General features: G+C 41.5%; 1 protein-coding gene across 1 annotated transcript in view; it reads right to left on the bottom strand.

The window, feature by feature from the left end:
• The window catches only part of zfhx3a (zinc finger homeobox 3a), a 32,117-nt gene extending 19,462 nt beyond the window's left edge, over nucleotides 1-12,655 (bottom strand). Inside the window, exons 1-2 of the mRNA XM_053623873.1 lie at nucleotides 12,270-12,655; nucleotides 14-2,318 (exon numbers count right to left, since the gene is read on the bottom strand). Of these exons, the coding sequence (XP_053479848.1) occupies nucleotides 14-2,282 (2,269 nt within the window). The 5' untranslated portion in view covers nucleotides 2,283-2,318; nucleotides 12,270-12,655. The remainder of the gene's footprint in view (nucleotides 1-13; nucleotides 2,319-12,269) is intronic.
• Between the last annotated feature and the right edge of the window lie 570 nt (nucleotides 12,656-13,225).

Here is a 13,225-nt window from a genome sequence, read left to right as displayed (position 1 = left end):
ACGGATTCTCCACCTGGCTGGATCACACTGGTGGGGTCAGGAAGCCTGGTCTGGGGCTGGCAGTAGGGATAGAGCTCGGCAGCATTTTGCCGGTGCTGGCGCTGCATATGGGCCAGATTCTGCTGCAAAAGAAGCATGTTGTGTGTATGCTTCTCGCTGGTCATGTGTATGCGAAGGTTCCGCGCTACATTGGTTTCGTAGTCACATACTTCACACCGCCATGATGCGCGTCCCTGTACTTTAGAAGGAGATGGGGAGGGGGTCTGAGTGGAGTGCGTGTGAGACAGGGGGCTAGGCTGGACTGTTGGAGCGTCTGGACGTGTCTGCGACTGCAAATTCTGCATATTGTTGAGGTGTTTATCTGACTGCATGTGGATGCTCAAGTTGCCTTTGGTGGTAGTGGAATACTGGCACACCTGGCAACGAAAAGGCTTGTATCCACAGGTGTAAGTCTCACCTCTAGCCAGGCGTGGGTGGTTCTGCCCACTGGCACAATATGGACACTGTCCATCCTCAGAGTCGGGGTGTTTCTCCTTCATATGAGCCTCGAGGGTCTGCTGGTACTTGTAGTGCCAGTTGCATTTGGGGCACTTCAGAGTCTTGCAGGAGTTGCGCGAGTGTGCCATGTTTACTTGGCCCCCAAAAGAGTAAGAAGATCCCTGGACAGTTTCCTGCCCAACTACAAAATCTTGCTCGCCCACAGCTAACAAACTTCCCCTAGACCCAACATCCACCTGTCCATCCTCAAGCTGAGATTTGGTATTCTGGGTCAGAGGAGGGGTGACAGTGGGCGACTGAGAATTGCTATGGTTACTAGGTAGGTCAGAGTTAGTGACATCTGGCGTGTTGTCATTGCACAGCTTGCCATTTGGTTCTTTTACCATGGCACTGCAATTCTCTGACAGGTTATTTGGTTCTATTTCCATCGCACTCTCTTGGTTGGAAAATTCCTTTGGAGTAGTGACCGTGGACGAGGTTTGCACAGTAGAGGATACCGGAGCAGGGCCGTGGCAGTTAAAGCTTGTTCCACACTCTAACTCAGAGTCTGTGAGAGTTTTGGTGTTGTTCATAAAGCTGGTTGCTACTGTGACAGAGTTGGGAGATTTGGGATTGCTTTGGTTTGAAAGAGCCGGTTCAGTAATGTGCCCTTGTCTACCACTGCTGCCAATACTGCTCGCACCATCCTCCGCAGTGGAAACTACCTCTGAACTCAACCTCTCCTCTCCTTCTCTGCTACCTCCACCATCATCGCTGCTTCTCTGTGGGCCCTCTCTGCCCAGGGTTGAAGGGTCTTTGGCAGGGCTCAACACTGAGGTAGGAAGGGGGACTCCGGGTAGAGAGGGCTGAAGAGGGAGTCCTGGCTCAGAGATCTGGAGGTGCTCCCTGTCCTCCTGACTTAGCATGGCCACCATGTTGTGCCCTAAAGCTGTGGTTGTTAATTTGGTTGGCACATTGCTAGTTTTTGGTTCTAGGAAGCTTAGGAGTGGGTGGTTACTGGGGCCTACAGGCTGCAAGATGGCGCAGGTGTGCTCGAGCGAGAGCAATTGCTGTTCCTCTATGCTAAGCATGATACTGTGGTGCTGGGAAACATGACCTCTAAAAGCATGCATGCAGCTGAACGACAGGCGACACAAAAAGCACACCAGGACGGGTTGTTCTTTGCCAAGCAGTGCCAGCTCAGCTTCAGAAGAACCCATTCTGGCAGGAGCTCTATCTTTGGATTGGCAGGTCAGCAAAGCAAGAATATCACCAGCCAGATGGCACCAGTTCTTAGGGTGGAAGACATGGAAGCTGTTCAAGTTAGAGCTTTGGGAAGAAGAGAAATGGCATGTGTTAACAAAAGGTGGACGAGATGAGGATTCAACCACGTTGCATGGCAGCTCACTTTGGCTCTCCAGGATGTAAGCAGAACCATCAGCCTGGTAGATGATCCGACATTCTACCTCATCAGCTTCATCACCCCCCTTTTCATGCCCTTCTCTTATGTCTCCTCTTCGCTCTAAAAAGTCACCCACAGCACAATCATCAACCTGTTTGTTATCAATCCCCTCTTCCTCTTCATGTCCATCTCCAAAAGCCCCCAGTTCTTCCTTGCTTTGCCCTTTCACTTCTTTCCTCCACTCTGGGTCACCCTGGTTAGGTGGGCTGGCTGAGTTCAGATGAGAGGTGTTTTCTCTCTGTAGGAGGAGTAGCATGGAAGATGGTGGGCTGCAGATCCCTGGAGGCTGGTTTATACAAGGGCCAGAGGGTCTGTCATCTGAGACAGAGTCACAGCACTCCATCCTCCCAGTTACTGGACATTCTCATCCCAGCCAGACCTATACAGAGAGAAACAGAGATGCAGACAGGGTTTGAGTAACTCCTTTTCCGTATTACCATAAAAATAAAAAGTTTACGCGACAGCCGCTATAGACGTATTACCCATCTTAATCATGGCATACACGAAATAAATCTCATTTAAACAAAAGCTGATGAGTAAAATCATGGATCTTCCTATAACAGAGAGAATACCAATAGGCAAGGAGACAAAACAATACGCTACAATCAATAGCTCTTTGCAAAAGCTGCGTCACTGAAAGCTGAATATTACATGAGGGAAGTTTCTTGGAATCACTAAAATCTTTTCACTTAATATCTCTGCCTGTCGGTTCCTTTACCTCTGCCATGTTCAAGAAGTTTCCAATTAGCAAACACAGTAAACAGGTTTCATCTTCAAATATGTAGAATGCTTAAAGTTCTTAGCTTGTCCTCCAGAGGTTTCCTTAAAGGTTTTATATGGAACCTTAGAACAAAGTGTAGAACCCTTAATTATCCAAATATACCCTGTGTGTGGTACAAACTCCAAGTTATTGGCAACCAATTTCTTTGTAATATCTAGAAGAGAGGTTTTTTGGGGTTTTTTGGTTTTTTTTTTTTAAAGTTCTTTAAGAGTTCTTTAGTTAATTAAAAAGGTTTTTTAGCATCCTAAAAGGAGTTCAACTTTGAAACCTTTTCTGTTAGAGAATCAGTCTGGGGTTCTGCACAGAACCTTTTAAGGGTTCCCTCGAGGGGACAACTGAAGAACTTTTCTAACGTATACTGAAACATGCTTTTTGGGCAAGTTATGAGACATCTGGTTTTAACGTGAAAGTTAAAACGTGTACTGTTGTAGAAGGTTGTGGGTACTCTTATTAATCTGTGTGCTCGTGTGTGTGCATCCACACGCACGTGGGGTAATTGCTCAACCCTGCAGTAAAACTGCAGACTGTGCTGAGATTCTGGGGGTTATATTGAGCTCTTTCTGATCCTGGCTGCTAGAGAGGGTTAAAGTGCTTATAGGAAAATCAATAGTTTAAATGCTAAGCAACTTACTGGAAGCCAGAGCAGGATGCTAGCACCGTGCTACGGATGCGTTAGCCGACTAAAGCTCAACCCAATCTTAGGTAAAATGGCTTTGCAGGCAAACATGCAGTATCACAATAGCAAAGATGAGCGCTCACATGGAGCATGCCACATAGATATCAATCAAGAGCATACACATACTTCCTGGGAATATCTCTCCAGATACATGAGAAGTAGTAGTGCTTCTGGAATGGTCAAAATAATAATCCTAAGACTCTCTCGATCATAAAGACCAAATATAAAGCAAGCACAGGGATGAAACCATCACACAGGAATATGATTTTTTTTTTTTTTTCCCAAGAGTAACAAACTATACAGAAGGACAAATCCTCCTGCCATGTCAGGCTTCAGAAATTAGCCCCAATCAATATTAATACCTGTACCAGCCAGTGTATACACAAGCTTTAGTAACCCCTATACCCTCCACCCCCCACCCCCCCCATCTGTTTGGACAGCTGCCCCTCTGCTTCACGCTCGCCTTTGATCTCTGATTTAATGCACCATTTCCATTAGAAACACTAAGTCCATTCAGGAAGCAAAAGAGACTTCAAAAAATAGTGAAAGAGACCGGGAGAGAGAAAGGCCACAAGACTTAACAAAAAAAGAAAAAGAAAACGCTGAATCCGTCAGGACAGGCAGTGAGAGAAAGAGAGAGAGAGAGAATAGGTAGGACTATTATGAAAAAGAAGCTTTTACAATGTTTTTAAGAACAAAAAGATTGTAATTCTAGATTTTATACCTTGAAAGCCAAACAAAGGACGAGACCTCAAAATGGAAAGCTGGTGTGTTTCTTGAATGACAAGTCCCCGAAAAAAGTAAATGAAATGCACACCGAGGGTCAAAAGGATTGAAACAGAAAACGAGAAAGTGAGGATCAGGAGAGACTCTCCGTGTCCAACGCAGTCAAAGCAGTTTTTTTTTTTTTTTAAGTTTTAGTTAAAGAAGCAGATCAATGTAAACTATTGCTTCTGTTATCAATTTGAGGGATTTAAACATTCTGATAATAATCAAACAATATATTTTTATCTTCTTTTATATTTTAAATATGTTTTATATGTTGTACGTTAATATAGAAATGGAGTGGACACCACCAAATCTTTTCATTAAATATGGCTTTACTGATATGATCCACATTTTCTGAAACTCAAACAGCAAGAGGAAATCAGTGAAGAATAATAATAATAATAATAATAATAAGATTACATACAGCCTTAGCGTGATTTAGGAGGGAATGTCGTGCTAACTTTAGCCAGCTAGCTAATTTTATAAGTGCGCCAGCCAACGTTAATAAGATATCAAAGCAAATCTCTAGCATGAGTGCTACTTAACATCTATCAGTTCCTCCATTTTGCTAAAGGTACTACTGGCTCATGCTTCCAAGGTTTGTGAAGTTTACCTAGATAACTAAAGGATGTCAAATAAACTGCTCCCAGGCTTGAATTCCTTTATTGTATCCTTTCCCATTCAAACGAATGAGCTTTTCCAGAACGTCTTTTTACTGGTGTACAGTTGGACTGTATAAAATACACTGTTTGGAAGCTCCAAGTGGTGTAAGTGTCTAAGGTTTTGTCCCATCACCAAGAGATCATGAGTGTACAATAAAGTGTTGTCCCTGTCAATCGAGGCGAAGTACATAGCCCCTCCCACCCCCCGTTACAATCAAAACAATCTTTCTGCATGTTATTAGCCCCAACAGACCGGATCACACCACGTCCTCCAATATTTTAACATGATGCTCAAAATAAAGTGGTTTTCATACATAATGGGTTTTTTTGTTGTTGTTGCTTTGTTAGTGTGAATTTTTACCAAAAACAATAAACCAGCCGATAACTCCACAGACCTGCAATGTTAAACCCGAGTCAGTCAGTACAGGATTGCTCAGAGTTTTTTGTAATTGTTGCCAAACGATGTTTGATTCCGGTGCGACTTTTTTCAAAGTTTTAAATTTTTTTATGCTTTTTTTTTTTTTGCAGAAAACCGCTTGAATCAGCGAAATCGCGCTTGCACGAAATAGTTCTGCACGCTCCTTCGCAGAGATATTTGTTGGCAGATGAGACCTTTTAGCTGTACTCGTGTTCGACGCACATGAACCGAAGAGGACTTTAGCTGAATGCGCGTTATGATGACGTCACGTGACGCGGGGAAAATCTGCAAATACTGCGGAGTTTACTTGATTCTACGTTACTTCTGCGATTGCAAAGGGATTGCCAAGTGCTAGCGTTATATATGCTTGCATGTACACAACTGTGTATGAGCATTCTAGCTACACTATAATAAGCCTATTGACTAAATAAGGAATAAAACATTTGGTGGTTTGCTGATATAGGAAAATGATCAACAACAGCGTGGTGTGATGTGGCCCGACATACAGCATCCTTGCTGTTGCTTCCCTAAAGCGGATTATTCTCCTATAACAGTGTGTCCTGAAGTGTTTTACTCATCTTATACCGCAGCAATGCGCCAGACAATTTACAGTTCAATTTAGCTCCTGTTATTACTTATGTTACAGCAGCTATAAACAGCCACTCCCTCTGTTTCTCTACAAGTTCACAAGACAGAAAAAAAAAAAAAAACGATTCTACCTTGTTAAATAACGACAATCTGTTTATTATTCAAATTAGATTACGTGACACGTCCACCATACGAGTCCCGGTGAATGAGCCATTAGTTACTATAGAAACGATAACGTATTAGAACGGGTGCGCTAATATAAACCTGAGTTGTCTTGCAGTAAAAACTAATAGCAGAGCTGCTTTTATAGGAAATTAATCACCACTTTCTCACGAGTCAGAACCAAGAACCAAGAACCAAGAAACAGCACTGTGCTATAATCAGTGGGTCGTTTATTACAGTTATACAACACAGTAAGTATGAATCAGTAGTGAAGCGGCGACCAAAAGAACCACCGTTTATACCTTTCTTTATAAAATGTTAGGCTTTTTAACACTTTTGTCATTTTCAGTTCATTGCTCTTTACTGCCAGAGCTACTTTTATTATATAAAACTGCCAAAGCAATTCAAGGTCTATTTAGTGGTTAAATTGGAGCCACATGATTCATGCATTTAATTCGGGGAGAAAACCAAAATTGCATCCTCTTGCGTATATTGTAAAGGTCTCTTGCACCCTGAATAATTTGCTGTATTTATAATCAGTAGCCATTTTGTCATAATGTTGATTTAACACGAATCAGTCTGAAACGCTCAAGAATACATATAGCCTGTTTATCATTATTAAACGACGAGCAATGCAGCGTTTACTGCACATGATGTGAAATCCAGGGGGTTTCATTTTAATAAAGCAAAAGTAAATCACTAAATAATAACTAACATTGTCATGTTTAGCATTCAGATACAAATCTTTTGCAATGGATTAAAAGTATCTGACCCTCGTGCTGTGTAGTTTTTGTGCGTTTTTAATCGCTTTCTGTCTCGTCATCAGTAAATGAAATGGACGGAAAATGGGATTTAGGTCAAGTGGCGCGACTTGGCCCGTCAATAACGTTCCACCTTTTGGCTCTGAAGTGCTTCAGCCGTGTGTTTCTGGTCAGTGTCCTGCTGTAAGATCAAGCGCTGTCCTTTGAGTTGTGAGGCATTTGGTTGGCTCCGTGCTATTAAGACGCCGCCGTATTTCACAGATGATGTATGTTTTGGATGGTGATTGCTTTCTTCTCTTTCTATCGCGCCCTTACGGTTTAATTTGTGGCTTATCGTTTCCACGAGACAGGAGCAGAGCACTAGTGGGGAGGGGGTTTGTCTAGCGTTGTGTCTCGAGCCGAAACCTCTGGTGTGTTTTTAAAAGCCAGCAGCAGTTTTCAGTTCTTCATGGCTGGATGTATTCTTCAGTTATCCACTCCTGTGCACGGCTGTAATCTCGCAGCTTCTGCATTATTGCTGCTCGACTGTGCATTCATGCTTAATAACCATGTACTCACATGTGGATTGCACTCAAGTCGCTTCTTTGGTTCCTCGTGTTCAGACACGACAGCCGCTCGAACACGAATGCCACATTTACAGTGAATGCCAGACCTTTGTTATGTTATGCAAGAAATAATGCTCTTAGACGCACATTTTGGAGAGAAAAAAAGAAAAAAAGAAAAAAAAAAAAAAAAAACAGGTTGGGTTGCACAATACATGTTTGTATGGCTATAAATCCAGCGTTCTTCACTTCTCATCATTCCTCTACACAACAATATTACTTTCAATATTCTCTATAGCGGTTAACTTTTACCACTCAAGATACATACTATGAATATAAATACAATATGGCACACTGTAGCCGTATTCCATCGTAATGAATTAATTTTAATTAACCTATTTTTTTTATTAATCTATTAAGGTGGAAAATGCATATTAATAAACAAATATTTTTATAATTTTTTTTTTTTTTTTACACATTAAGTTGAAATATGAATCTAATATATAATAGATAGTTTCCTTGTGACTATTTTGAAGTGAATTAGAGAACAATTAAAACAATATCAATAATATGCAAGATATTAGCCTATATGATTAACCTCTTCAACGCCGAAGACTCATCCTAACCCTCATGAATACAATCTCACTGTGCTTACTGAATAATTCAGAACAGTTACTGAGTAATAAACTAGGGCTTTAAGGGTTTAGGTGTTATAATCTCACCAGCACATGATTTGAATTAAATATTATGTGTGTGTGTGTGTGTGTGTGTGTGTGTGTGTGTGTGTGTGTGTGTGTGTTTGTGTGTGTGTGTTTCAGGCGCACTGTAGCCACTTGAAGATTCATCTGTAAAATTCTCACTCGTGCTAAACACTACAGTGTTGACCCTTGTTTGACTCCAGCTTCTGTGATAAGCTGCAAATTCTATTTAAACCTCATAGAAGCACAGCACACACACACACACACACACACACACACACACAATTTCTCCACCACGTTTTTATTCAGAGAGCACAGTGTGGCTCAATATTTGCCAAGGAATCTGATGAGAATTGAGAGACTCAATCAGTGAAACGTTTCTGTTATGCGTCCGTCTTTATTAAACGTGTGTAGACAGCGTGTGGTGTAATGTAACACACACACACACACACACACACACACAGTGGGGCATAAGCTCAGAAGCGGGGGCCCCATGGACTGTGTGGTGTGACAATTGAGAGAGAGAGAGAGAGAGAGAGAGAGAGAGAGAGAGAGAGAGAGAGAGAGAGAGTGAGTGAGTGAGTGAGGGTGTGTGTGTGTGTTCAGCTCGCACACTAACCGCAGCCATTGTTATGATAAGCAGAGAGAGCAGCAGTGTACGCATGCGTGCGTGCACACACACAAGCTCCAAAAACACAATAGAGACTGACTTCTATCCGAACACATTACACTAAAGTACTCTACATTTACAGTGTGAACATCAGTCAGGTTTGTGATGAGACCGGCAACACCAAACACACACACACACACCCACCGTTAAAGTGTTTTTAAGTGTTTTAATATTAAAACTAATGAAAATGTGAAATTCAGATTTTTTCTGATAAGACCTATGAGGTCAATACTAGTTTTAATAATAATAAATTATATGTATTGTTATAATATTATGCAAAATATTACTATTCATATGTTTTCATATTAATAATAGTCATAGTACATATTAGAGAGAGAGAAAGAAAATTATATATTTTTTTTATATAATATCTACATTGTGTTATGTATATATAGATATTATTCTTACATTATGTTATATATTATATAGATTACTGTATTACTTTATATTACATACATAAACATGTAAATAAATATATAACCTACGTCCTACCTAGGTCTGCAGGTTTGAAATACGGCTTACCATAAATTATTTATTTATAAATTACTCACTTACTTATACATTTGTAGCATTTAATAATCACAAACACGGTCACATTTAAAAAATATTATGCTACTAATTACACTGTTAATAATAAAATATAAGTGAGAGCTACTCTGGATGCTACACCACACCACCAAATATTCTCATCTAGGGGACTTCAGCTAGTGTCTGTGAACTGGGGAGACTAGAGAGGCAGAAACCAGAATGCCATCCTGGTACGAGTGTCAAAACGAAGACCAGAAAAATAAAAATGCTGCACTGATGCACCGAAATCACCGTTTTATTGAACTTGATTTACTTTTTCATATTAAGAACGTTAAACCATTTATCCACCAGCGTCGTCTTTAATACATCTGAACGTACAAACTCCCAGCTGAACTACACGCCATCTTTAACTTTTATCTCTGCGGGATGCAAATCGTGGCACGGAGGAACATGGGCACCCTGCTAACGTGTCATCCAGTCTCAGCGAGTACAATGACGTGTGGAGATGTGTGACGAATGAAAGGGAAAACCAACACAGCGCATGTTAGTGAGGTGTTAGATCAGCATAAGCTGCCCGAACAGCTTCGGTGCACCTTGGCGTCGACGGACACCGTCAGGAACCGCGCCGTTCTGCCTAAAAACATTCCCTCGGCTGGTTTTCACGATGGTGGTGGAGTCACTCTAAAACCTATTCGACCGGGTTGAGAGCTAGTCACTGTAGCATACGATTTACATAATTTTCATCCTTATTAAACCATTCAGTGAGCCCTTGTGCCATGGGTATGGGGGCAGGGTCATCATGGAAGAGACCACGCCCATCCGGATAGAAACGTTTCATCGTAACCGTAATCAGTTAGAAGAACTTTGGACTGATTTGCAGCAACGCTTCAGTCCAAGACGATAGGTGGAGCAGCAAAATACATAAAACACTCCCTACATAACATCCCAGTGCAACAGGATTGTTTTTCCTTTCGTTCGTCACGTCTCATGTTAAAGATATCCCAAACGTACAACTGCTTCGACTCTACACGACCACTATTAGTTCTCGCAACGGCACGAGGAATGATAATTACAGCTGCGTTACGCATTTCGACACCTTTCGAGTATTTCAACCATGTGTGTTCATGTGCTTTACTGAGCAAGAAGGACAATTATTCACGGACGTCAACATGAGCAGAACCGTACTAAAATAATAAAGCCTGTTATTATCTGTGAATAACAACTCATGTTTAAACACTAGTCAAGTAGGTTTTATTGTCATTCCTCTCGTCACAGACAAGACGCCCGCCTTAGACTTCCACTGATTATGCTGAGACCAGATGTACGCAATCGTGAAAAAAATCTTACAACTAGTAGAAACTGGAAAAAGTAGACTGAAAGTAGATATAACTGGTTCGGTGACACCGAACTTTAACCTACGTATTATCTATTCATTTAGTCTATGAACCAACATGTAAAGTAGACGACATGTAATAGGTTTTTAGCAGAAAAGGGAAACAAATGGTTCTTCTGAACGGGTTCTACGCGGACCTAAGGTTCTAGCGTGTTCTACAGGTTCTACGTGAAACGTTTAAAGGCGTCCTAGAAGGACAACCGAAGAGTGTGTGATTCTATACCGCACACGCATGTCTGACATTCTATTTGGCCTAGCCACCAAACAGGGTTTTTTACAAATATGACAATGTGATCGCATCGAATTACACACAACAAATACCCAGCTCAAACAGGGAAATATTTACCCTGCTTTGCGTTAAAGACGTACAGAAATCAGAATTGAACATCCGCTTAGCTGCAGTGGATTCAGTCTTAATATACGTACGGATGACAGCCAGGAACCGAATTCACTGTGATATCGATATTAAATACTAATAATATCGCGCAGTCCCTTCGCCTAGGAGTCGTGCGAGCTCCGAAACGAATCCGACGCAAAACGACGTGAGTAAGAGTAGACGACGTGTCAGGATTTTTAAGGTTAGGGAAATGCTTCCTGCTCCAGAGAACACCAAACACCAGAGATTGAGAAACACACACACACACACACACACACACACACACACACGTGTATAATTTCCACCTTGGCATTCATGCAGTATCTAGAACGACTCTTCTCCTCCTGCAGTCAGCTCATATCTTCAGCTTCTTGCTCTCACCACTACTTATCTGTCTCCCCCCCCCCACCATTCTTTCTCCAACACAGTGAACTCTGACCTGTGAGTCTAGGCTCTTTGACCCTGCATATGCTCCCTCCCCTCCTTTCTCCACCATGATGTGATGATTGTGGAATGACCCAGTGTGTGTGTGTGTAAAAAAAAAATTCCACATCACCATCCCCTCCCCATACACAGGAACCTTTCTATACTCTCCATACAGGAAAAAGACATGCTTTTTGCTATGATGGATAATAAGAGCTACAGACAGAGGATTATAGTCAGTTTGATGATGATTTGGATCAGACACCAGACAAAAAAAAAAAAAATAATAAACAAGGTGGAACTGGAGATCTTTTTAAGCATGCTTACAGTGAGCTTAGATTTGTTGGAGAACATTTTGTTTTTAGCCACAGACACAAAGTTTCCCTGCTTGGTGTTTGGTCGCACAGGCAAAAGCTGAAGAAAATGCATAAAGAAGGACAACAAGGAGAAGTCCCGGGCTGTGATCGGACCTCTGTAGCTGTTTCAGATCGGAGTTTTGGGACAGAACATGCTCGATATCTTGTTACTATGTTTTTATGTATCGGATCTCTTCCTTCTGTTACATCGGAGCGACGTCCAGCGACATCGGACACCATTTTAACCAACTCCTTGTTGTGCTTGGCTGTTAATAGGCTACACACCGCCCATGTTTGTACACAAATAAACACTCGGGATGTGGTTTCATGTGTCTACAGAGAAAGGACGACTCAGAGAATGAGGTAAACAAACAAACAAACAAACAAACAACTAACCGAGCAATGAAACGCTCTCGGGAAGAACTTCCACTCCTGAAAACAGTCAAGAGTCAAGCTCTAAAGCCTTCAAACCCCCACCGGAAACCACAAACCTTCCTGTAGATCCCATTCAACAGGAAACAAACTTACATTTTTCGACGTCTGCGTTACTCTTCCTTCGTCCACACGCCGCCTTCATAGATCCCATTCGCGTACTTCCATTTGGTCAGATAGCTTCTAGATTATTAGTAGTAAAGAGTAAGAAGAGGTATATCCGTAGTACGGGGTTTAAAGCCTTTTTAAGAACAAAAAAACAAACAAACTAAAACAACACACACACAAAAAGGAGTATTTGGTTGTAACGCAGACGACTTGGCTTGGTTAGACGGAAGAGGAGAAAGCGGTGTTGGACGACAGCGAAGGGGAAAAAAACCGTTCAGTCTTTATTCCTGCTAATTAGTTTCCTGCAAAAAATGGCTGGAATTAGCCCAGTGCGCATGCGCACTATTACACAGTCACGGCGGGAAGGGCTAATTAGCTCCTCCTGGATCAATGAGATTGGAGCGGGGGTGGGAGGGGGGAAGAATAAAGGGGAGGGGGGGGGAATGAGGAGGCGGGGGGGGGGGGGGTTTGGGGGTTGGGGGGGATAGTGATGGAATTAGGCTGGATATCATCTAATATTTTATTTAGCTAAACACACATGCAAAGCAAGAAAGAAAACAATCCTAGATAACAGAAACGGAGTTGGGTTGTCTTTCCAGGCAGCCATGCTTGTCTTATTTAACTAACTAACTTGATCCACAACTGGAGCACATTCCCTGTTTCGCTCAATAATCAACGTTTTGATGTTGTTCTATTAAAAAGAGAGCCTTTAAAAATATATATATATTTTTTTTAAATTGAAATATTCGCCTTGTAAACATGTTATGTAGCTTATTTATCTTTAGGCTTTACTCATTTTCCTACAAAGGGGTTTTATTTTTAATATATTAGCCTATACTAAGCACATATCAATGCATTTAGGCTCGATTAAAAAAAAAACATGTATGTAGCCTAGGTGTTTAATAATAATAATAATAATAATAATAATAATAATAATAATAATA

The sequence above is a fragment of the Ictalurus furcatus genome, chromosome 4 (genome assembly GCF_023375685.1).
Source record: "Ictalurus furcatus strain D&B chromosome 4, Billie_1.0, whole genome shotgun sequence".
Taxonomy (NCBI): Eukaryota; Metazoa; Chordata; class Actinopteri; order Siluriformes; family Ictaluridae; genus Ictalurus; species Ictalurus furcatus.
The sequence above is the reverse complement of the archived record's forward strand: the minus strand, read 5'-3'. Positions and strand labels throughout refer to the sequence as shown.